We start from the raw sequence: 26,631 nt of genomic DNA, 5'->3' as shown, positions 1-26,631 counted from the left end.
ACACAATTTCATTCATTAGTTATGGTCTTCACCAACAGTGTCGTTTCTGACGGAAATATGTCTGAATGACAAGAACGCTGCCAAAACCACGCTAAAGGCCATAAAATCCGACCACAGTGCAGTAGATAACATTAACTTTAATACCATTTCAAAAACACCTAGTACTACTACGTCGGTCTGGTACTGAGGGGTAGAAATACAGGAGCCAAACGAATAAATAATCTAATATAACAATAAAAAAGTACTAAAACATTACAGTAAAAGTAATACTAAAACATTGCAGTAAAAGAGTACACGATACTACCTACAGTTGACCACTTACAACTGTTTAGGGGCGCTATAATAAAAGCAAGCTGAACGTGCAATAACGAGTCTGTGAAGACTAGCTAAATCCAGAAAACTGTTTGCTTTAAACAGAAGTAAACGTTTAAGTTAGATGTCTGCTTTATAGCGATTCGTTTTACTTTCCATGGTTGTATTAATGTGCCTGCTATATACTTTACACGATCGGAGCATTTTGTTAAAAATTAAACAATTAACATAACTGGATGGCTCCCAAGTAACCAGGTGCAAGTGTACGCAGTTGCGATACCCTGTATTTTGCCCCAATATATATATAAAACACATAACAAAACTAATAATTTAAGGGCGCACATATCTTTATCCACACGCACCATAAGCGATACACCAACTGTTCTCAGTACCCCATAACAAAGCAAAATTAACAAACGACCAACTATCTACCTCGCCTTTACCCCATGGATAGTTCGCGCACACCCAAAATGATAATCTATGAATACAATAATGACAGGTAATTAGCAACCAGAGGTGAACAATGTGACCACGATAAAATATCAGATATTCACAGACCGACACCCCCCCCCCACCACCCCATTAGTTCAAATGGATACTGATCACCTCCACTTGCCAGGATACGAAGGTGAGATATAGTCTATGCTCACCTGCAACAGCATTCGAGAAGACAGAACCTCACACAAGAAACCCCCAAGGAAAGGATACAAGACTCACTCCACATTACCAGCACTCCAACGACAGAGAATCCATCTCCCACCTGCATATCAGTATACATATAATCTAGACCTCTAGGCTCAATCTCACCCAGTAGTATGCAACGGTGGTAGGAGACGAGTCCCTCCATCAACAAAACAATGAACACATATACTACTTCTGACAGCACCCTATGAAATATAGATTCGACCACCATTAACACGGGACAAAAACATACAATGGAACCAGACAGACTGATCCCCCTTTGCCCGCGCCACCCTAAAAAACATAAACCCAAACAAACAGCAGGTCTAGTTTATTATGTACTGTTTCCAGCTCCCGGCGTTTACTGAGATTCTAACACCCCACATATATATGCAATCTTCTCCGATGTTATTTCCCGCACCCCTCTCATACCCAATGTGACTCACCTACAGGCCCCCCTCAGGCTATCACTCAGGTTCCTAGTCTCTTGCCGCCATCTTACTCACTATTCCCCTGCAGCTCCTCTTGTGGAGACAATCTATCTCGCTGCCGCCTACTCTTGACTCTATGATTCTTCCCGACTCATGCTCCGCCCTCTGCATCCGCCAAAGGCAGACACTTTTCTCTATGTCTGATGCGCGCGGAATTATCAGGCACCGCCCACTGGAGCAGGACAGTACATGGAGGGAGGTGTTGCTCAAGTCCCAACTGAAAGATACAAAATGCTCCGTTGCCCATACAAACGTGAGAAACTAGCCAAGAAATGTTCACAATCTCCAATAGCTAAAATATTTTGATCCTGTTTACGTCTATTCAGATAACTAGCTGCGTGCTAATGCTCAGTATCAGTTATGTTCCTATTGTGAAGCGCTCTGACACCTTCGGGTAAAGTCCGCGCTATATAAAAACGCATAAATAAATAAACTAACAAATCGAAGTGACGTGTACACAACCCTGTCAGGAACGCCAGCTCCGCTATAGCGGTCCACACTGAAAAAAGAAATCACACCCCAATCACTTGAAAGAGAGGAAGGACTAAAAAAAATATATAATTGTAGGTAAAGCTTGTGAGAAATAAACGACAGACTACATACACTTCAATCACTCAGTCGAGTTTGCCAGACACATTTCCAGTAGGGAGAAAGAATATACGCCGATTTTTAAATTTTGTGACCTACGTTACCCGTGTTCTCTGGGCTGATTTTACAAGAAAGCTGTCGCTAGAGGTGAACTGCAACCGGAACCCTTTTTCTCTGACGCCGGAACTTTTTTCTCACCTCGCTATTTCCGCCCGGAACAGCTTGTCCCTTCCGCTGTACTTCCGTATAACTCCTCGGGATGATCTATGTCCCGACCTGGACGCTGCTTCTTGCTTTAACTTTGTATTGCCTTTGGATCAAAGTCGTTTATTATCGAACTAAGGGGTTGAGAGCTGGGGGCCTTTGCCCCGCTTTAACTGAGAGGTCCTCTGAATTAAATGGTAATACGGAGAAAGCTTGCTGCGCTGGTTCAAGAGATCCTGCACCTGAGAGGCACTGTGACTGCTCCCGTAGGGACCGCTCCGGTCCCTGTGTTACCGTAGAAAGGCCGTGCGCCCCCTCCTCACACACCCAGCGTCACTATAAGCCTGCTGCTAAGAGTAGCTCCAGTTTCCTTCCCTCTGGGAGATTTAGTTGCACCCTGGCCGTCACTGAGAGGCCCCTTTACATCTCCTGTGGGACTCCTTGTCCTACCAACGATAAGTCCATACTTGGTTGCTCAGCCACTGAGCGGTCCAGACACGAATGCATCTCTACTGAGAAGACACTCGACCCTTGCTACCTCCCTGTGACACTCGCGGAGCCCTCTCTTGAGAGGTGTTGTGACGGTTGTCCCTCCGCAGAGAGGCCCCTTGACATTAAAAGGCCCGGTTGCCGTTGTCCCCTCACTGAAGAGTACCGTGCCCTTGGCACTGAGGGACTTATTGAACCATCTTTACTCAAACCCGCTTACGTAGTCTGCCTCGAAAATGCAGGCGTTCCGGTCACAAAAAAGGACTGTTCCAAGACACTACCTGCCGTTGATGCCAAAGGGCTTGGCATCTCCTTTACAACAGGGCCCGCTGCCACCCTCTCTAGGGAGGTGTGCCTCCCCTGTCCACGGATTCCGAAGCTGCTCCGTGTCCCCACGTCGGAGAGGCCCCACGTCTCCGGCCCGGAATGCCTTAAGAGGACCAGTCCCTTCTCCCAGAAGAGCCGTAAGAGCCACAATTTCCCCTGTCCGGAAGACACCGATGTACCCCTCCGCTGGAAGCCAGAGGTTCCACGGGCGATTGTCCCCTACGAGGAAAACGCCGAGAGTCTTGGTGTCTCCAGCCCGGAAAGGTCTGAGAGGTCCAGTATCCCCTGCCAGGATACCTCGGAGGGGCCCGGTGTCACCCACCAGGAGAGCCTTGAAATGCCCTGTGTCCCCTTCGAGATGGGCCTTGAGACTTCGAGCATCCCCTACTCGAAGAAGAATCGGAACCCTATCCCCTTCCCGGAAAACAAAGAGGGGCCTTGTATCTCCCCAGAGAATCCAGGGGAAACCGGGCTATCCCCTAGTACGTGCCACGGGAGGCCCGGTGTCCCCTCCCAGAAACATCCAGAAAACTCTCCAGCCCTCAACTCGGAGTACTTTGATAAGCCTCCTAATGCCCCCTGTTCGAAGACGCCCAGTGGCGCCTCTCGGAACACAGTCGGGGTCCACGACCCAGGAGGATGCGGAAGATCTAGGAGTCACGGAGTGCACGAAAAGCAGAGAGCCCCATGCAGAGACAGCTGTGGCTTCCCCACCTATGCCATCTCCCAGAGGAGCCCAGAGAAGCTGTGTACCCCAGGACCAGAGACGTCCTACGCCCAAAATGCCGAAAGCCCCAGAGGGCATGTCCAATGCCAAATGAGTCCAAGTGTTCTCTTTCCTGAAGGCCCTAGACATGTATTGCTCCTGCTAGCTCACCCTGATGATGAATGCATGTTCTTTGCACCAACCGTCATAAGTTTGGTGAAGTTACGCTACTTGGTTTCCGTGCTGTGCTTTTCCTCAGGTATGGCAGTCAAACTTGCCTGGTGTCTTGATTGTATTTTTGTGTGAGTCATGTTTATAAAAACTAAGGCACTTTTCACCACAGCTGCTCAACAAGAATTTCTGAAAATAATTAACATAAAGCAAAGCATGTGGCTGGACATGAAGAAAGTGATGCTAACATTTCTCCTGCGCCCTGTATTCCACTCGAATACCAAGATGCAACTCATAAAATCTTCTTTAGACTTGAGTACATCACTGGTCTTCATCAGTCATATTTCCTTCACGTGACAAGTGCAGCACATCCGTGTACCAACATGTTTGTAAACAAACCCCAAGGGTGTTGCTTCTAAATAAAGAGATTGCTTGGTTCTAATACATTAGATCAATACTGTAAATATCTATACTTTGGAAACTTGATGGGATAAGTTAAAAAACAAGTAATCGAAGCAGCAATCATTACAAAAAAAGTTAATTATGGGCCTAAACGTAGATTTTCAAGAGTGTTGACACTTCGGTATGACAAGCAAACAGCCGACACGTGTTTAGTCGATAGGCGACTTTCTCAAGGCTTGTAGCGATAATGGTAAATCAATGAAAAGACAACCCTGTCTTTCTCTGATATGAAGATAACCAAGGGCACGTGGTAATTCTGATAGAATTCGATAGTCGGAATGAAATAATATAGTCCTCTGTATAGGGATCAGTAAGCCGAAAGATTGTTATGATAGACAAATCAAAGCCATATATTAAAGCTTCTTTAAGTAACATTCTTCAGGCAATAGCCAAAAGTAAAAACAACTTCCAGCTCACGTCCCAAGAATTACTACGCGCCCTTGGTTATCTTCATATTAGAGAAGAACTTTTCGTTGATTTACAATTATCGCAACAAGCCTTGAGAAAGTTGTCTTTCGATGAAACGTGTGTCAGGTGTTTGCTTGTCATACCGATGTATCAACACTCTTGAGACCAAGATTACTGTATATTTAATGTCATTTTACATTGTTTTGTTTGAAATAAAATAATTACTGAGGATAGCTAAGACCCTTTTTTGTGGTGTGCTCTGTTTAAAAATTATAATTGGTCAATGTGTGTAGAGGTTTTCCTCTATGTACCGAGTGGCACTGTGGATGGCACACTGTTTGACATTGAGCACACTAGAGGACATTTTGCATTGTACAATTGCACACTAACAGAGGTGCTGGCTTTTCTCTTAAACCACTGTCATCATTTCTCATATTGCATAGATTTCTCTTGACTGTAAACGCACTGAAGAATTGAGATTAAACACGTTTCAGGGAAATGACAACCAGCAAATTACATAAGGCTATCACAACAGTTAAAGTTTTCTCCAGGGTAGATCTTGAAGGAATTGTGTGATGTATTAGTCAATTTTACCAGATGCCCAATGTGTGCAGATGCACTTCTTTCATGTCACTTGGACAACTTATGTATTTCTTAGTTTCCAGAACACTCGAGACCTATTTCAGCAAATATCCTGACGTCAAAGTCGGTTCATGAGGCTGCGCAGCTGTATTTCCACTGACCTTGTATAACTAATTTCTGGCAAGAGTATTGCTGTGGAATATTACAAACCCTGCGTGGAACTACACCACATTCTCTGTCTCACTTAATACCCAAAATGAACGATAAAATGTATGTATCATAATAGACTATATTGTGTATCCGAGCAAGCCGATCATTGTACAAGAGAATAAGTTCAGCAGTGTTAAAGAATTCTAAACTGTGCCAAATATGTTAAACTGAGAATACATTAAAACTGTGGCAAAGAATAAGATCAACTACCAGAGGAAACCCCAACTCTAAAATGAAACTCAACACAGTGAGGCAGAATATGTCCCTTGTTAAAACAGAATTTGGTCATGAATCCCACATTAACAGTTATTAATTTAACTCCCAGTATAGCTGGCAAGCATTGTGATTGACAAGAATTCCACTGAAAATAGGATTGGTTGCCAGGAACAAAGGCCGCTATTTTAATCGTGCACATTTCTTTTTTTTCTGTCATAGGATGAAGATCTTTGCAGGTCATTTTTTTGTGTATCTCTGATTCTTATAGGTTTTTTTTAAGTGAAGGTCCAATTATCGCTTCTGAAATTTCTTTTTCTTGATCTTTTCATAAAAGTGCCAGCCAAGGGATTGTCCTTGGGTTTTGTATAGTTTGTTGCCTGGTAATTTTTTTAATTTTACATAGTTTTATATAGCGCAAACTTGACCCGAATTGGGTATCAGAGCGCTTTACATAGCACCAGTTGCATTACATGAGGACACATTAAGTTTTTTTGTTAGGCACGGGGCGATTAAGTGATTTGCCCAGAATCACTGGATGCTCAGCCTCATTGCTGAGACTTGAACCCAGTTCCCCAGATTCGAGGTCAACCGCCCTAGCCGTTAGGCCAACTCCTTACTTACTTATGTAATATTGCGTGACCTCCTCTGATGTGTCTGTAAAATGCACCTTTTGTCCCAAATTTTTGTCCTGAATTCTCCCCTTCTGTCCTGAATTTTTCTTCTGAATTTTGATCCTTTGTATTGAATTTTTACACTCACTTTCCTGAATTTGCACCCATGCCAGTTGGTCACCCTAAACCCACCTCCTTACACCTCTTTAAAGATCCTGCAATAAGGTAAACTCTTTGCAACAACCCTAGCACTTTAAATTGGCAGGTACTGTCCATTACTCAGTACTTGTACTTCTGTTATTTGAAAGGGAGAGTACCTGCACTTCTTATTGCTGCAGTGCATTTCATGGGTTAGTACCTGCACTTGTCAAGAGCAAACAGGTACTTCTAGATAGCGAGTACCTAGGCTTCTATAGTTCCATTTAAAGCACTTGACAACCCTGGTGGAAAAGTGTGCACCCTCACCTTTATGCATTAGCAGACCCCAGACTGCCTGAATGTAGATACATTGTTGAGCCACATGGCTGTATGCATGTAAATGGTATTTCTATATACTCACAAGGAATATCAGGATGTTGTCTATTGTATCAATGACTGGCTTTGGTGTTTGTGCGTGGTAAGGGGTAGGGCATTAATCCTTTATAGAAGAGAACCCTCACTCACCCAAAGGTGACATGCTTCATCATTGTGTTCCCTGTTGCACACTGTGACCGCAAGGTTCTCAGTGTGGGCTACAACGCTCCCAAAAAGAAAAGGAGCGTGAGGTGTTTTGTTTGTAAATCATCCATTGGAAGCAGGGAGTGAAGGGCAGAGTGCAAATAAAGTGGTATTTCTATAGCATACACCTAGCCACAAGGCAGCAGAGCACCATATATGGTCAAAAGACAATCATAAAGTCAACAATAGGAGAGCATTCTGGGTTGTGGATGGATAATGCATTTTGATGTAGTGTTCCTTAAAGAGGTGAGTCTCCAACTCTTTCCTACACTAGAGCAGCATTGGGGGCAGTCCTGATGGATACAGGGATGTTGTTCCAGATTTTAAGGGCCTGTTTGGAAAAAAAACTTTTGTCTTGGTTTTTCACATGTATTTGCCTGCTGTCTGATGGTATCCTACCTTCTGCTGTACCAAGAACCACCAGAGATGGTAAGCTGGTCTGCAAGATAAGGAGAAGTGGTGTTTGTGATGGCTTTGTAAATGATGCAACTAGTTTTGAAGATGGTGTGGGTCATCTAAGGGAGCCAATGGAGTTTCATCAGGTTGAGGGTGATGTGATCATATTTCTTCAGGACCTGGATGGGGTATGCTATAGCATGCATAATGCCTCTAAGTAGTGCTAGTGTGGAGTTTGGGAGGCCATGAATTAGGGAAATACTACAATCCAGATGCAAGAGTACCATGGCTTGACCAGCATTTCTGAAGCTGCTTTCTGATAAAACAGGGTTTTTTTCTTCAGAAGAGAGAGCTCGTACCTGTTGTTGTTTGGCAATGTGTTGCTTGAAGGTGAGCCTGGGATCCAGGCTGAATCCAAGGGATATGGCATTCAGTGAAAGTTGAAGCTTGAAGCTGTAAACGTAAAAAGTAATTGAGTCAGGTTTGTACTACATCTTGTTAGTTGGTCTCGGCAAATAGCAGGAATTCTGTCTTGGTTGGGTTGAACTTCAAGGGGGCATGGTACATCCAAGTCTTTATGATGCGCAAAAAGTGTTTGAGGCATTGGATTTCTGAAGCAGAGTTGGATATCATTGGGATTGAGGGGAGCAAGCAGGAAGAGTTTTCGGAGGCCAGTATCCGCTTCCCGTCCTGTTGGTACTCTTTTACACTTTCAACACCATCTCTAGATTGATGTTATGGCACCTATGTCTGCTATTCCTTTGGTGATTGTTGGTGCTCAAGATTAAGGTTTTTGTTGCAAGATGGGCGCAACATGTTTTTTAATACTTTTTGAGAAAACTAGCAGTCTTCTGATTCAGTCATTAAGTGGAAACAATATCTACAGAACAAGTTATGCAGCTTTGGTTCCAATGCAGCAAAAGTACTGCTCACTGGAAGTCCTTAGATTAGCACGTACCATATTATTTTGAAAGTTGAGCAGATAACAGCCAGGTGTAGGATAACAACACTTATTGGGTACACTTTGTCAAAGATGTGATGGCGAAGCAGGAGCACCATTGGTTTACCACTAATTTAGTACTTAGTTTAGTTAGTTACAACAGGTGCGTTTCCGAGGTTTACTCTCTCAAACTTAAAAAATGATTTCTTCATAGGATGCATATATGGCTTTTCTACAGGAACATAATGCATGGTTGTCTCCAGCGTGGCATATTATGTGGAAGCCAGTGATTTATTTGTATATCCAAATTTAACTTTCTTGTTCTTCAAACCTGGTATATTTTTGTTTAGATGAGTCTATATTATAATGTACCAAACCCCTCATCAGAGGAGCTATGGTGGAAAGGTTGAGTAGATATGATCTGTGCTTGGGGTGGGAAAATATATGGCTTTGCTGTTTGTCAAAGTGAAAATGACACATCACTAGAACTTCTGCTGTTGGGCATTTAGCCATGTTTTAGAGGCAGGGGAAGGTAAAGCAGTGCCAAACCACTTTGGGAGGATCGACTACAATTCTTACATCTTCACTACCTCTGCAGTTGTTCAACTCACTGTACCTAATATTTCATTTAAAACATATTAGCTACAGAACCTTTTAATTGGATAGCAATTTGTGGTTGTTAGTGCTCTACAAAAACTCCAAATAAATAATTAACCTTAAACTATGGAGTTTATCAGATCATGTTTGGAAACATCTTAGTAGAGTAAGTGCCAGACCCTCAACTCCTCAACCTAACAATTTACTAGGAGCAGAGAGCCATAGGTTAGACAATACTTGCTTTATCTTTGGGACTAGGCATCACTGTGCGAGGAGGTCCCCAATGATAAAGCATGCTACCTTTGGTGGGTGAGGGAACTCGTCCTTTAATGGGAATACCCCACCTCAGAGAGGCACACCAGCTCTTTTTCTTCTTTTCATTTCTCTATCCAGACCCAGGTGTGTGTTTGTTTTATTATGAGTAATAAAGTACTAGGGAAAGTTCCAACTCAGAGTAAGGGGGTTAGGAAGTGGAGGGAGCTAGGTTTGGAAGATTCATTGTCCAATAATGTTTTTCATGTTCTGCAGGCTAAATATGCTTGGTTGGGAAAATATCTTAGAGTTTTACACACAGTCACTACAGAGTACAATTTTATGACAAGAGGTCAAAGCTGGAAAGATTTCCACCCAACGCAATAGTGTTAAGTCCTGCTTTCACTTTTTATCTGATTTTCCTGTTTTTATTATTGGTGTGACTGTTCAGTTTCTTATAATTCATGGAGCTGGTTTGCCCATGTTTGGAGACTATTCTGGATTGGGAGGCCAGTAGAAGCTACTTTTAATGTCATGAATTAGTAGAATTCGAAGTGGGTAGTTGGTGCTTTTGCTGTTATTGGAGTTCCACCATGTCAGAAGTCTGTATTGCTATCAATCCAGTAAACAATACCATCATGGCATGGAGAACCCCAACGAAGCATGCTAAACTTCCTGTACTATGCTCACCACAAGTAACATAATTCATAGCACACATCTCTGTATATCACCGACACCAGTACCTAAAGCTCCACAGCAACTCCAAAACCTCAATATGACTATATCAGGAATTAAAGATTTTTTCATCACAGAATGATAGAACTACATTGGACACGTTTCTGTCCTTTAGAGTTTTTGCACTTAGCATAGAACTGCCCTGGCGTAGCTGCTTTCTGGGTGAGAATATTCCTCTGTGTATGTGTGATACGGGTGAGTAGTGCGATTTACAAATGATATGATTGATTGATAACCCAGCCAACTTCCGGCTCATTGCCCTATTTGCCCTATTTGATGTGGAAGGCAAATGTTTTCCTAACATTTTAAACCAGGAGCTACGAGAGTGGTCCATCCCTAAGGCCCTTATTCCTATCACCCAACCATGCTGTAGGCATGGGCATGGCTCCGAAGACAATCTGATGATACTCTCTTCATTGATCAAAATAGCAAATAGATTCCATCATTATATGTTGCCTCAGTAGATTTCAAAACCTAATTTGATAGGGTAGATGGAGGGAGACTGTGGCAGAAGTTGTTTGAGCCGAGGCATCGCAGATCTTTTAAGTGCCATCAGAAACCTATATATGGATACTTGGGTAATAGTCACATCCAATAGAGTTACTACCCATAGAATTAAGACCATCACCAGAGTAAAAGAAGGCTGCATCCTTGTTCCACTACTGTTTAACCTTTATTTGCCAGATATCAACAAAGCATTGGGAGTAGTATGTGCAGGACCTCTGAAATTTGCAGGCCTCCATATACAGTGCCTCCAATATGCGGACAACACCTTATTATTTGATCATCCTGCGCTGGAACTGCAGCAATCTCTGGTGGCCCTAGCTTGTTATTGTGCAGAAAATAAACTTGCAATTAATTACAGCAACACATAAATCTTGACCTATGACTCAAATTTAGTTTCACAATGAATAATGTGGTTTTGGAACAAGTTACTAGCTCAAAATATCTGGTCATTTCTTTTAATAACGTGGCCTTAATGCCACACATCTAGGGCACCTTAAAGTTTCGGCTTTGTCAATGACTATGAGTTTTTTTAAAAACTGTCCTCTAAGATGAGCAGGCCCGACTTAAGCATCTGTAAAGTAATCAATGTCAAATTTATGCTCACAAATGGCTCATTGATTTTTAAAGACCATATCTCGGGTTGGTGGGATAATGCGCAATTAAGTTGTTACAGATGGCTTTTTAATCTCCCTGATGCCACACCATCTTCACAGCTACAGCTGGAATTCTCGCTTTTTGAGCAAACATGAATACTAAAGGTTCGATTCTTGGTATATTACCGGAAGCTTAGCATGTCGCCACCAGGGTCGTTAAAGGAAAGGATCAGGTGAGGCATCCTGGACAAAGTTCTAACATGGGAACCCTACTTGAGGTTTATAATGGTAGCCCTGAAGGAGCCTAACATCTCAGCCCTTAACTTAACCTCAAAGCTCTTTGCGAAACTGCTGTTAAAAACGGTGAGGATACAATCGAGGAGCAAGAACGTTCAAGAACTGTCTCAAAGCTCATGCCAGTTTTTGACTCATTGTATCAAGAGCCAGGGAGTGTCGTGTATTTAGCCTGCCACATAAAACTGCCAGTTAAGAAAGAGCTGTTGAGGCTAAGATGCAGTCTAATTTCCTTCAAAAGCGTACACATTTGCAAGACAGGAGTGCCGCCTATGTAACTTTAAAAAGGAAAGTCTCACCCACATTATATGTGTCGGCCCAATTAAAAAAAATGTAAGATGCTTTTGGTTGAAACCCATTATTTGTAAATTTGGCATAAGACAATGCAACTTGGCTATTTCGCATGTTTGAGTAGTGTGCGCCCTCCATTTATCGGCCAGCAAAACAATGATTTTTTGCACCAGTGAGCTCTTAATTATCAGCCCCATCAAATACTTCCATTTGTCTGCAGTTCTACAAAGGATGCTTTGGTTTTTAACCCTTCCCCTATATTTATTTATAAAGGGTTTTAATACTAGCCTTCCTGATTAGGATTGACACTTGCCGGCAGTATTTTTGTGTTTTAGGTGATTGTGGAACTGTGATAACTGTGAACTTGTGATAATAAATGTATTATTGCTGAGAGTACTCTATCGTTTTATTTCCTTCATGTAGTCTACTGTTGCAGGGAGTATATGTCAATTTAGGTATTGAATTTGTTTAGTGGGTTTTCCCTGGGGATTTGATAAAATGGTATTGAAGTTGCCAGAGAGGCTTGCTTGTCCAACCTAGTGATAGTAACTGTTTCAGTGGATACTACTGTTTTTCGGGCGGATGGGGGGAGGGGGAGGCAGCAGCTCAAATCTTACACGATTTGTGGAGCTGGTTTTTATTCTTGACAAATCTTTTTTTATATGTATGATTAGCATTGCACTTTGTACTTTAGTGAAACTGGTTTCTAAAAGAGTCGCATACTGCTATATTAATTAAACGATTAAGCTATGTATTCTTTTACTGTGGTTGGGGTTTTTATATTGTGACGGTTTTTAATAACAAGAAACAATAAAAATCTTTTTTATGTACCTCAGTGTATCAGGCATTCTAGTTTTAGACCTACAACTCCACCTTGATCGGTCTTCTGGCCTATGTAAAAGAAGTACCAAAGAGATTTAGAAAACAGCTTTTCTGGTTTAACTAAACCACACAGCGATGGTTGGCTTTGCGATGAGGCAGAGAACCTTTCCCGAAGACTTAATATTGGCTCACTGACTTAGTTCAAAATGATGAGTGAAGTCTTGGCTACATTGTACCCTTCTCAAGACTGCCAGGCATATGGAAACCACCACAGACTTGCTTATCCGGAAAGCAGGCTGAGTCACCTGTAACACAATCTCATCCCACTCCTTCACTATCTAGAAGAGGTCACGAGAACAGAACTCGCAACAAACCCTTACCATGTTCCAACATACAACTCCATGTTAATCATAATTGCTAAATGAAATCAATTTTACTATTTTTCTTGATCCTTATAAAAAAGCATATTCTTCTCAATGTGTTACCCTCTTACAAAACCTTATAGTCCTCCTATGACTCAACGTGATGGTGTAAGCTTTCCCAATTTTTCCCCATTATCCCCCTGACATTCTTGTTTAACTACATATTTAAACATTACTGACTAAATAGATGTTGCACGAAAAAATCCCAACCCGTTATCTTCTTGTAACCAACAGTTATCCAAGCACGCTCCAACCTTTGTCTTCAAAACTTATCTTGTAATGAGTGCTCTCTAATGTAGTCTTTCAAAGTATATTTATTATTCTTGCTCATTGTGTGTTTTGAACCTTCAAAGTTTCAACTGATTGCAAGAGTGACTCGTAGTGAAACATCAGAGACCGGATTAGTAATGCCAGTACTGATAAACCTTGTGTTATTAATAGGAAATTACTACAATCAAGGGGAGACACGTAAAGAGGAGCTTTTGCACAGCTGTGGTGTTCTAGGAATCCCTCCATCTCGTGTCACAGTTATTGAACACAGGTAAACAGTTTTTTTTAATGTGCTCATATAGTTATTCAGTGAAGAGAAAACTGCATGCATTAGAAAATTCTACTTGCGTACTGATTTAGTTTTTTTCTATAGCACCCAACATGTCACTTTGCTGCTCTTCACGTTTAAATTATAACAATTTATTTGTTTTTAGTTTACATCAACCCACACATGAAAAGAACAGCTCATTACCAGAAGCCACGGCAACCACCAATGATTGCACTTTTTGCTTGTAGTTTTCAACCAGAATGCAATGAATAGAACAGTTGTCGTCACAAAGCATTTTACAGAAACTGAGAAATATGTAGTCAGTAAATGCTTACTGTGAGGTAGACTATGTCCTTGGATAGAGTTGTTTCCTTTTTGGCAGTTATTGCTGCTTCAAGAAAGATCCCAAATTACATTAGTTTGAGGTAGTGATGCAGTTAGTCTGACTCGTATATATGTTTTTTTTAAGATAGGTAGTTTCCTTGTTTGTGGGAAATGATTTATTAGGAATCTGGTGTTTGACGAGGACAGGGATCCATACACCAAAATGCTATATATAACGTACTTGTCCTTTAACATAAATCTTCTCTACCCACCCAATGCCTTGCAGTGAGGCGACACACTATGTCCGTATTCTGGTTATGTCCGAGCACTAATCGCACAAAGTTCTTTCTGATCGTGCCAGAGCTAGTAAATGCTACTGCATGGATTGTGATTATACCAGATTCCGACCCTAACAGAGCTCTAGTTATGTCAGGTCTCTTGATAGTTGTGGTAAATGAATTGTTGTAGAGTCCACTTGATATGTTAAGATCCTTTATTGCAGGTTCCTTCTAGGTTAGGTAAACAGGTTAAGATTGTAAGGAAAACCCCACCAGGAGCTCGCTGTTGGCAGCTCAGCCTCAGATGACCAACTGCCACAGACAGTAATAGAAAGGCACAGTGAGCTAGAGGGACACCTTGGCATTCTATGATGTCATAGGTATCATAGTACAGTCTAGCTAGAGAAGAACAGTGAAGAGGACATTTACTACACATCCTCTTCCTTTATGGAGTAAGAGCAGAATAAAGGAATAATCAGCAACAATACCTTAAATGTTACAATCAGCAGGTAAGTACACTAATAAGAAGAACCATAAGTAATAGTGTACAACAAGAGATGACATTAACATGAGGTATCATTAGCAGAGAAAAGAACAAAAAAAATCATTATTATGTCATTATATGCCACATCCCCCTCCCTTAACGAAAGAGTAAGGTTTTGAAACAAAACCAAGGCTAATAGTTAAGTTAGATGTTGACACTTATAACTACCCCACATATGGGTACACCACAGGGTAAACATCCTATAAACAAGAATGAGAGTATTCTGGGAGAGAGAGAGAATGGGTTAGAACTCTCTTAAGTTAACACTAGAGAGTAAATTCCTTTGATAAGCATTCACCAAAGAGAAAAAAAAAATTAACAAACAAACTACCCCTGATGAAGATATGTCGACACCAAATGTATGATAAAAACACATCTCAAAATCTTGCCTAAATGAAGCCCTGGCCAGTAGCTGCAAGAAGGTAGACTCAGACAAAAACATAGTGTACAAACAATCTCCACCCAAAAACAGGGGACAGTGTATAATAAGGAGAATGGACTACTCACAGACACTGAACCTCCCCTGAAAAGGGTACGCTGCTGGACAGCATGGGCGTTGACTACCCCAAAAACGCCCAACCTCCCCTGAAAAGGGTACACCGCAGAGTAAGCAAAATATCTCTGGGAAATGGGGCATGGACTACCCATTAATACTTTACCTCAAAGAGTACAACGTAGGACAGAAATGTTGGGAATAGACATGGGAAATGGACTACCCGCAAGTACCCAACTTGCCCTGAAAGGAGTAAATCGCAGGATAATGATAAAAATCCTGGGACAAACCATGGGCATGGACTACACACAAACACCAACATTCCCAGAAAAGGGTACAACTATGGGCATGGACTACCCACTAACATCAACATCCCCAGAAAAGGGTACAACCATGGGCATGGACTACCCACATACACTAATATCCCCAGAAAAGGGTACACCGCAGGATAAAGACAATAACCCTGGGACAAACGATGGGTCATGGACTACCCGTAAGTACTCAACATCAAAGGGTTCATGGTAGGGTAGTAATCCTGGGAAACAAGGGGCATGGACTACCCGCAAACAAACACACAACCTCCATCAAGTAGGGTACAGACATAACATCCCTTTAGAAGCAAATTGGAGGAATGACAACAGACATGCATATACCCAATATGCCCTACATAGGGTACACAATAAGGTCCTAGAACACTCAAGAAATGGGCACAGACAAGGTACACAGCACACAACCTCCCTTAGATAGTGTAAACTTGTTAAACATTACATACATCCCTGCAGAGAGGAGTTAACATTACAAATATTAACTAACACCGGTGAGCGATCTCTCACCCGGGATCCAAACGCCCAGACCATAAACTAAATAGGACATACATAAAGTCAACTTGCTGTGTCCCGGTAGAAGGCTTGTGGGTTGATGCAATGTAGGTAACGCTGTCCGCGCAGCCATCACAGCTCCAGGAGCAAAGTCCTTGCCACTGTTTAGATAGGTAACTTCGCGTGAACTCTGTCAGGGGCATGGTGAAAAGCAGCAAGCAAAACCAGGAAGATCGGACTAAGCACCTCAGTGAAAATGAAGTTATGTTCCTAGTACTGGTCAAGTAATGTTCTGGTCTATATCATAACGCTGGTCAGCTCGAAGGCGTTACTGCATGTGGGTATCGCCAACATTAAACTGGCAAAACTTTGAAAGTTTGCGCGATATGCGTTCACTACAGCAAAACTCAGCGTGAGCATAAAACGTGGCTGGCAGACAGGAACTGTAAGTAAACCTTCAAAAAGATTTGCAACGCGGAACGTTGCCTCACGCCGCGCTGGGTGGCTCACGGCACGTCTGTGTGAGTGGAGACGTGAGACAGTAGCAAACAGAGGATATGGAAGAACGTCATTGTGGTGCCATGGAAACTTCACTTGACTGAGAGTAGAGGTAAGAGCACGCTGAGACACTTTTGAAAAGGGCAGTTCGCGCGTGGTTGAAAAACTAAACTGCTCTGCAAAAAGGAGGTTCTCCTTGTCCACGGCAATGTGCACAAACGCACAAGAAGGCTACATCAACCCAGTAACCTCACATGACGCTGTAATACACCAACCAGGAAAAGTCTCCTCTTGTCTTGTCAGTGGTTCCTCGCAAAGCACAGACCTAGGGACGAAACACCTCCGCAGAGCATGCGAGAAGATGGACACAGTTGGTTCTTGTTAACCAGTGTAACAAATCATCCAGACAATTCCTCTGAGAAAGGTTAGAAAAGTTCACCACAGTTGTCGCTGAAGCTGCCAATAAACTACCGCACATACGCACTTACATAGCGCAGGTTGTGAAGAAAATCCCAAGTTGCAAGTTGAAACACACAGTCATCCTCTTTAGATGTAACTTGCCAAATTTGCCAGTTGCTGCCAACACTTGATGCTTCCCACACTGGATGAAGGTCAGACGAAATAGGTACACCCTGTAGGCCTCAGTGAAGATTGTTGTTGGAGAAACTTTTCTCAGGCAGGAAGAGCGTGAAGGCAGGCTAATTAGTTACAAACGCCCAGGTTACATGCTGTCCTGATACACTCAAACATAAATATAAAGGCGCATGCCCAGAGTGCAGGCTGTCCAGGTGTGATAGGATACTGGTGGGGTGAGCTGGGCGTTACCTTTTGTCTTATGTATAGTTTTCACAAAGTCTTTAATTCCTTACTTTAGTTTCTTTTCTTGAAGCAGCTTTCTTAGAGCACAGGTAGGTTCATCCTCTTCAAAACGTCGCCAAGTTGTGGTAAATGAATTGTTGTAAAGTCCACTTGATATGTTAAGATCCTTTATTGCAGGTTCCTTCTAGGTTAGGTAAACAGGTTAAGATTGTAAGGAAAACTCCACCAGGCTGTGTCTGAGGCCGTGTCTAAAAAAGGCTCTGTTTATATGCGGGCTGTTCTGATCACAGTACTTCTCTGAATGTCATTACTTATTATGCACAAGTTATGATTATAGTAGGCATTTGGTTAGACTAGAATTTCCGATTATGCCTTCGCTCTCTTTCTTACCTTGGTTTCTTAGGATCTTGTGAATTGCCTTTGCAGAGGTAATATTGTTGCTCGGAAATGAATTTACCTTGAAAAGACGAGAGGCGTTTGGCAAACCAGGAACAAGTTGGTTTAATTAAATGCAGCGGCTGGGAGAGCATCAACAGAATCATGTCTGAAGACTGTCTCAATCTGTAGAGGTTTTGGACGGCGTTATATACAGTTCTCAAAGTAAAAATAAACTGATTACACATTATTGTAGAGCATGCAAATCCGGGCTTAGTCATAAACCATAAATTCAACCATCTGATAGGGCGGCACAGATGTGTACTCCACTGTTTTGGACTCCACTGTTGTGGAGTCCTAATGTGGGCCAGTGTCTGTGTCCAGATGTCCGGCATGGGGAGCCCGTGATCACCGCATGTACTGTGTGTGCTGTGTTCTGATTGGCTGAGTGTTCCTAACTACATGTGACAATGGACATAATGGTATTTTGGCAACGCGCGCCTTTGCCAAACACGTTTTATTGGGCAAATCTCCTCTGACCTTTTGTGGTGTAGCTGCCTAACTGAGGGCTCAATCTGGGGTTTACCTGTTTGTGCGTTTGTCTTTGGGCTAAGTGTAACCCCACCTGTGACCTATCAATCGGTAGGCTTGGGTCGCAGGGCCTGTCTGACCATAAGGTTTATGGGGAGGTCATCTCAGGTGGATTTGACAGCAATATTACGAGTTCTTTATTACATGTAAATATAACACATCAGTCATTGATATCGCGTTTACCAATATTAACATTGTTATGCATACACTTGTCATGGCGTACATCAACATAGTATTTACAATGTTATGCCTACATATATTTTGGTGTACATTGATATCACATTTTTTGGAGGCTGGCTTAGTATATGGTGTTCACTTATGTAAGTGAAGCACCCTGCACTAATCAAGACAATCCTTTTGGTGATTTTGGTGGTCTTAGACAACCTTAGAAAGCTCTGGTAGAGGGCACTCTTTAAGGCTAAGTAATTGTCAGCATCCTCTTCTCTACCAATGGGGAACCTGTCTCTACCTTTGTTATCAAAGGAGAGCCACAGGATAGCTGCCCACTTCTCATGAGGAACTTTCTGAACTATACAGGCCCTCTCTAAAGTAATCCATTTATGGATATCATCTCCCTCCTGTTAAGGAAGATCTATCCTGCTCAGGTTCCTGGTATCACAAAGCTCTCTAAGTGGTAGCTGTGGAGAGCAGCCTTCAGGCTTAGTCCAGAAGAAGTGTTAAGCAGCTTGTTTCACCGGTACTAATCTTATAGTGTAAGTTAATACAAAGAAGAACCACACAGTGTAGTTATAAAAATAGTGATATTTATTATTAATACTCACTAAAACATTGGTATATCTCCTAACTGTAGATATAAACACAATACTCACAATATTTCAAAGGAGAACAGGTAAGCAGCACAAATACACAGTGGTCTCTAGGGGGAGGCCAAATCATATACTAATAAAGTGTAATGTGAACAGCGACCAAAGTCGAGACTTGACCCAGAAGACCTAGAAGAGCTGGAGACCCAAGGAACCACCCAAGGGAAGTACCCAGGAACCCCACGAAGGCCATGTGCAGAGTGGAAACACAGCCGCGTACTCCATGCAAGTCAGTAGGGAAGTCACAGTTGCAGTGTTGCAGAAGAAGGACCCTTCCCAGAGGGCCCTGAAGAAATCCAGTGGAAGATGGAAGGTTGGAGAGTCACCCCACCAGTGGATACCCCAGGAACTAGGATACCTACACCAGGGAAAGCCAGTGCATAGTTGCGAAGTGATGTTGGAAACCGCTGTAAACCACAATGGAGGATGCCGCTGGCGAAGAAGGGTAAAGAGTTTGGTGGAATTCAAGGGTGGATTCTCGAAGAGGTAGCTGCAAACAGAGGGGTCAGAGTCTATGCCACTCGGCAGTGACCAGGAGGCCTGGAAGACCAATTGACCACCGATGACGGAAGATGCAGGAGAGTTGACGGTTACCTTGTCCCTGCAGCTGTGAGGCCTAGATAACGCTGTATAAGACCAGGAGCCGTTTATGAGCTGTCCCACGTGGGAAGTCGAGAACCAGGAGGTCGGTGCCCACCGGGAGCACCAATAAGCCTTGGCAGCAGCAACAAATGTGGAAAACGTAGAAGGTGCAGTGTCGGGACCAGCAAGGTCCTAGGGACTCACCAGGTACAGGAGAGTCAGAGCAGGCTTCAGGTAGTCAGCAGTGCTCACTGTAGCCAAAGAAGACTCTCAAGAGAAGCTGCAGGCCGAAGGCACAGGAGTCACAAGAGGCCTCAAGCAGCTCACCAAAGATGAAGGTCCAGTGTGCAGCGAATGCAGTAAGGACAAAGATCTTAGTAGGAAGAGATGCTGGTGGTTCGATCTTCTTGAAGCCCGAAGATCTCTGGAGAAGAGAATCTACAGGCCTTGACAGCCGTTAGTCGACGTAGTGCACAGGGGTGCTGTTACAGCAGTTGCGATGAGGGATACTGGCCTCAAACTCTGCGAGAAGACAGTGCAGGCCTCAAGGGAGTTGCAGAACCACCACCTGTGTTGCTGGGCCTTTTGAAATCCAGAGGACGTCAGAGCAGCAGACCGGTCAGGTTAGTTGCGGTGCCTGCAGATACAGGGAAGTGAATCCTTCACTCCAAGGGAGATTCCGTCAGATGTCTTTGATGCCCACAGGCCTGGAGAAAAACCTGGATGTACCACAGGCACAGACTACTCAGAAGACTGGCAGGACGATGATTCCTGGAGTCTTCCCATTTGCAGTCTCTGTTACCAAAGGAAGCCAAACGAAGCCCAAAGTGCCCAGACGGTAGAAGTAGTTTCGGATCGGACTCTTGTCCCACGCTGAATCTGAAGAGCCACCCACAGGTAAGCCCTTAAGTAAGCAAAGCAAACGATTGGTGCGATTCAGGGAACTCTCCCAGAGAAGGAGCTGGACAGTCCAGTTTCACGCCAGAGCGGGAGCCAACGGTTCCTGAACTGGTTTCAACTGGTGTATACTAGGAGAGTACCAGATGTGTCCTTCAAAGCAGTCTGGTGGCGCTGTACACTAAGTTCTGTCTGAGAGGTGGTCACACCTCCCTGTGACACGAAACCTATTGTTCTACCTTCTCCTGCTCGAGCTTGGCTAGGCAGAAAGAGGGCAGAATCGTGGCTGTGGTCGGCTGCAGCACTAGCTTGCTGTTAGACCCTGAAAGGCTGGTACTGGGAATACATTGAGGCTCCCTAGCTGAGATCCCCAGTACATTGGGTCCTACATCAAGCACTGGAATCAGTGTTGGGGTAGGATTCCAACATGTTTGATACCCAACATGACCAGTTACGGTGCAGACAATATATAGGTAGACATCTCGTAATTAACTTGATGTCCACAAATTTGAATAAAATGGCTGACCGCACTTACAAAGCCTGGAGAATCGACTCCTGGGTTTGTTGGAGGTGTTCTGCTCCTGCAGGGCACCCTCACACGTACTACCAAGCCCCCTGCCTTCAGGATTGAAAGGCCTACCTTAGGGGGTGACTTATAGGTTTTCAGTCCGGGTTGTTGAATGAATGAATGAAACTAGTTTTTATAGAGCGCAGCGTTCACTCCAAGGAGCATCTTGGCGCTAGATGACAGAAGACTACCAGCAGCTACCAGCGCAGGTGCAGGCTCGGTGGCAGCAGCTGCTGCAAAAGTAAGTGTCCGGTTACTTACCAAACATAGTGTCTTATACTACTGCTCAACTGTTTCAGTCACCGAAATGCAGAAATACTTCATTTTTGGGCAGCTCAGCATTAAGCTCATTTTGACAGACAGCCTGATTATGACTGACACTCCTAGGATTGTTTTATCTTCTCCGCAGTCTCCCTTCTCTGGACCCCCTCCACCTACACAGTCCTTTTCTCCTGCCTCGCATGGTTCTTGGGGTGGCCAGTGGCCTTGTACAGGTATCAGCGAGGCCACGAGCTCCACGCCGTGTTCCCCATAGCCGAGGACCGAGTTGGCTGCTATAGAAAGGCCAGGGAACTTGAGGCCTTTCAAAACCGGGAGATTATCCCAGGGCACAGGCGACGTAGAACTCGGATGCGTGTCACATCGTACCTAAAAGATCAGCAGACAAAAGACTGTGACATGGTAACCCACTCTCTGGAAGGGAAGGAGTCGGGGAGCACTTAACACAGAGCACCTGGGAAGGCCAAGCTTCCCAGCAAGGGAGGACAAATCATCCACGAGGGAGGGACGCCCTACATGGAATGTTAACTCTTGAAAATTAGGTAAAGATGGAGGCAGTGCCGAATTTAAAAAATAATAATAAGCATAGTGGTCCAAAGTTTTCTTAGGGAACCACTGCAGGAGCAGCTGAAAGCTGGGGTGCCTAGACTTGTGGATAACTAATGCAATTTTTCCACCACCCCCCACACTGCTGGTCTCTTTAGCTTTATTCTCCTACATGCTGTTTTCTTATTCATGTTTCCCCTTTTTTACTGTTTTCCCTTCTTCTTTTTCCTTTCTCTGCCTTTATCTCTCTTACTCTGGGTAAAGTCTAAATTATGAAAAAGTTGTCCCATTCTGTTAAAAAAGAGCGCTAGACACCACGACCTGCACATATGAGGAACTGGAGATGTAGGACCTCAGCCACTTCAACTGTCAGCAGGACACCATGTTTACAATCCAGGCTTTCGTTTTAGGTATCTTTGTTTTTAAGTGTATTTATACAAAGTGGTCCACTGAGGCATATCAATACCACAACTCACAGAATGCACAAAGTAGTTAAATCACTATAGCTTTCAGATTGCTATGTGTGACATTTTCATAATTTCATTGTAATTATGAGCCAGCCACCGCAGGTGTTTGCACCAGTTTTAAGATCTTCTTAGAGTGTTTCATTGCTCAAATCGGTCAAATTTTTTATATTTATATGTTTCCCGTGTCTTCATTGCTTGAATTTTGCTCGCAAGAAATTGTCACTTATACTCGTTGAAATGTCACTCATAATTATACTGTAATTATGAAAATGTCACACATAGCATAGCAATCTGAAACCTTGGCAGCTATGAATGCTGGCAGTGGCATTCCAGCAGCCCAGTGACACACTGGGCTGCAGGAGTGCCCGATGTTACCAAAAATAATGGCGCCCGGCCTGCGAGATACGGGCTGTACTCGTGATGGCTGGACCTGGTGGCGTGCCGTGGTGCCATGTGGGTGGCAGCCGTGGGTGGCCTGGTGCCATTCTTTTTAGTAACACACTAACGCTGGCAGTGCACTCCAGCAGCCCAGTGAGTGACACTGGGCTGCAGGAGTGTACGCAAGCGCGTTCGATGTTACCAAAAATAATGGCGCCCTCCCCACCACGGCCCAGCCGTAAAGAGTCCCACCAGGCGGGTCGCAGGCGGCCATGTCATGGGGTCACTCAATGCGAGCGTTATGTCATTGGTAGCTGAGCCCTATGCTCCTACCAATGAAATTTTGCATATTTCTCAGCTACCATCACTGCACCCGGCCGCAGGTTTAACAGCCACCAGGAGGTTCAGGCGGTATTTGCAGGCAGCATGGGCATTTCTAGTCAGTCCAGTCCATGAGATGGATAACTACACACCAGACAATTTGCTATAATTTGTTTGACTTCATCCCTATAGGAATGTGAGCTTGGGCAGTGGCCCTGCATCTTAATTTCAACAGCTACGTCTCCCCCCAAAGGTTCCAGTGCACATGTGATGAACTGTTGTTTTTAATTATTTGCTCTTTAGCTGTTTTATTAACTTGTATACTATTATGTATAGAAATGACATGGAATATACAGGTGGTAGGGAATGGTGTTCGTACACTGCACGGGATATGTGTCCAGTTAGTCTTATTTAAAGACAGTGACTGTGTGGTCTTTGAATAATATAATATTTTGCGTGTTTGCCTGGGAGGAGGCCCTGAATTTCGCAGTCATGCCACTGCGCAGTTACAGTAGGCCCTCCCTTCACCACCCGGTGCTGTCCAGCGGAGGGGTGGGGGGGCCACCCTAGTGGAACACACACTGGCAGTGATACATAATATGTGGGTGACAACATTGGAGCTAGCTGTCCATGGAAAAGGGGTGCACTTTCTATTCACGCACGTCATATAGCGCCAGACACCTGGGCGCTGGTGGGGCTTCTGCTTCAAGCGCATGGAGCTCTGAGGGCCCCAGCCATCAGACGAGCACCCTCAGAAGGGCACCCTCCACTCCCGCTCAGCCCCTCTAGACAGGTTCCTTGGCTTCTGCAGCTTCAAACCCATAGGTTAACCACCTCCTTAAAAACCCAGACGGGTTACTGCAGGTGTCGGCCACAGGTGATCCCCCGCTCCCCCGACCTATGCAGCCCGGACCCCCAGGGTCCCTGAGAGGACCCCGCAGTCCCGGCCCTCGGACGCCACGCGCCCCCATCCCTCCGGTGACCCACCTCGCACCCACCTGCAGCGCCGTCCTGTTGAAGCGGTTCCTGGCGTCGGCACTGGCCCCATCCTGGAGGCCGCGGACCCCATGGCTCCTCCTGCGCCCCAGTGTTTCTTGTGCCCCACCTGGCACACATCATGTTGGAGGAAGGTGAAGTTAAAATGTTGCCCCCCCCCGGATAAATTTCTGCGGACGCCCATAACCACAGCATGGACATGAGTGACACTTAAAGCTGCTGCAGCAGCAGGAACTGAAGCAATCAAAGCAAGACTATTAAGTGTAACATTGCCAGCAAGAAAGGGACAACATCAGTGCCCACAGTTGTAGCCACTGAGAAGAACAGAAAAGTGATGAGTAAAATGCTTGAATTAATCTCAGCCATCTGAAATTGTACTGGACCATATTGCAGTCCATTGTTTTTGACTCGCTATATAACTACAGACAGGGGCAGGCCGTATGCAAACTAGCCATGCTCCAATTTTAATGAGAAAATCCAGCATGAACTACTGAATTGTCCTCTCTGAATGAAAAAAACGACCAAGCATTGGCAAATCCAATGCATCTGGCATTATTGTACTAAATTCTGTAATGTAACCGAAAGCATATTTATGCTTCATCTTCAACCTGGCTATTACTTTCACCTGAGCTTCTGATTTACAAAACTTGTGGTGTCACACAGCTAGTAACATAGTGACATGGCACATATAGCCTGTGCATTTTTCTGCATTCCTTTTTTTTATGATTCTTAACCGTTTGACTTCAGAGGACCCCCACTTAATCATTACTAGAATCCGGAGACCCCCCCAATGAATAACTATTGGACTGAAGGACCGCCACTGAGTCATTATTGGAATCTGAGGATCCTGGCCTGAGCAATGTCAATGATTTGAACAAACATCCATCAAACAAACACACAAATGGTAAAACATTTTTTTTAATTCACAAACAAATATGAAATAATTTTAATAGGCAGGGTGGAGCTTTTCTAATTTCAATTGAGGCCACTCATTGTCCATACTATATTCTCTTTGATACACTAGTATTGCTCCCACCAATCAATCTGAGGATACTAATTTAATACTTAGGGGTTCATTAGGATGGCAGGCGGACTTTCTCCGCCCGCCATCCCGATGTAAAAGGGGAACGCCCGCCATAAGGGCGGGGGACCCGTGGGGGCAATTAGGATGCGCCCGCCACAGTGGCGAGCGCATCCCGCATGCATTTAAATGCACAACGTGACAGGCACCGCGCGGTGCCTGCCACGTTGTATAATCTATCATAGGTACCCCCCCATGTGCACCCCCAGAATCCCTAGGGGCCCACAACGGGCCCCCGCAAGAGATTCCTGCATGCCTTTGCCGCCACCACGGAAAGGCATGTGTCTGCCCCCATCATAATATGGATGGCGGTGTCTAGCAGACACCGCCTCCATATTGAACTCTTTTCTGCCCGGTCGATTTGTCGACTGGGCGGAAAAGTGACGAACAGTCTTTCTGTCCGCTGTGGTCCCCCCCGCCATAGTAATATAGCGGGGGAAATGGGTGGCGGGCGGGGAAGGATGTTGGGCGAATCGCCACCGCCATGCAGGCAGTGGCGATCCGCCCGACATTCTAATGGGTCCCCTAGTCTTCAATTTCATATTCCTTTATGGTTACAAAACTTTTTAAAATATTTGATTTACATTTTGCTGTATTACTCTGTTGATATTATTTCATTTTCTAAGCAGTCCGCTGATTCCCTGAGTAGGCTTTGCAATCCTATGGGTCACCGGACCATAGGCTAAGAACCACTGCCTTTGGACTTTAAACTCCGACCCGTAGGCTTAGCCAGTGCCTGTTTTCATAAAGCGCCTTACACTGAGGTCTAGTTTGTTTCAAAATTGTAATAGAATTTAGTTAACGGGAAAAGCAATCAATGATTATGAGAATTTGATTTTTTAACCTGACAGCGTCTTCATTCCAACCCTTTTGCCTCGCTGAGCATAATCGGAGCCACTTTAAGTGTACCTGACAAGGCTTTTTAATCTGATGGAATTGATCTGGATAAGCCCCTCGACCCTCTGCGACACTGAGGGAAAGCCCTCACTTGTACTCCTTTCTGCCTGACACCCGCCCCCTGCTATCATTCAAACTCCAGGAGACTCGGGCTGCTGTAGTTGAATAGATTTGCAAAGCGGGTCTTCTTTCTTATGGCTGGCTGTCTGAGGTCAGCCTGATAGATAATAGTCTGGTCGGCTCTGGATTGGGCGGGGAATACATTATCTGGGAGCTGCCAAAGATTTATGGCGGTTCTTAAAAGGTCACTGCTTTTCACTCCTGTGAAGTCAAAGTTTAGATTTAAGAAACTGGCAGAGGGGGTCGCACGTTTTAGGAAGTGAAACTTGCCACATAATGTGATATAAAATGGGCTCCTTTAACTCAGCAAAGTCTTTCTTAAATTCGTCCTTTTAGGAGTCAAATCCGTTGTATAAGCCTTGTTTTTTTCGCC

The 26,631-nt window shown here is 44.2% G+C and overlaps 2 protein-coding genes across 17 annotated transcripts in view; one reads left to right on the top strand and one right to left on the bottom strand.

The window, feature by feature from the left end:
- Positions 1 to 1,578, bottom strand: part of NCOR1 (nuclear receptor corepressor 1) — a 1,934,049-nt gene extending 1,932,471 nt beyond the window's left edge. For all 15 annotated transcript variants that reach the window (XM_078679968.1, XM_078679976.1, XM_078679969.1 and 12 more), the window contains exon 1: positions 1,440 to 1,578. The gene's annotated coding sequence lies outside the window, so the exon portion shown is untranslated. The remainder of the gene's footprint in view (positions 1 to 1,439) is intronic.
- A 498-nt stretch (positions 1,579 to 2,076) lies between these two features.
- PIGL (phosphatidylinositol glycan anchor biosynthesis class L) overlaps positions 2,077 to 26,631 on the top strand; it is a 450,063-nt gene continuing 425,508 nt past the window's right edge. For both annotated transcript variants that reach the window (XM_078679985.1, XM_078679986.1), the window contains exons 1-2: positions 2,077 to 4,057; positions 13,466 to 13,565. In XM_078679985.1, the coding sequence (XP_078536111.1) occupies positions 2,332 to 4,057; positions 13,466 to 13,565 (1,826 nt within the window). In that variant the 5' untranslated portion in view covers positions 2,077 to 2,331. The remainder of the gene's footprint in view (positions 4,058 to 13,465; positions 13,566 to 26,631) is intronic.

The sequence above is a fragment of the Lissotriton helveticus genome, chromosome 3_1, assembly GCF_964261635.1.
Source record: "Lissotriton helveticus chromosome 3_1, aLisHel1.1, whole genome shotgun sequence".
In the NCBI taxonomy this organism is placed as follows: Eukaryota; Metazoa; Chordata; class Amphibia; order Caudata; family Salamandridae; genus Lissotriton; species Lissotriton helveticus.
The sequence above is the reverse complement of the archived record's forward strand: the minus strand, read 5'-3'. Positions and strand labels throughout refer to the sequence as shown.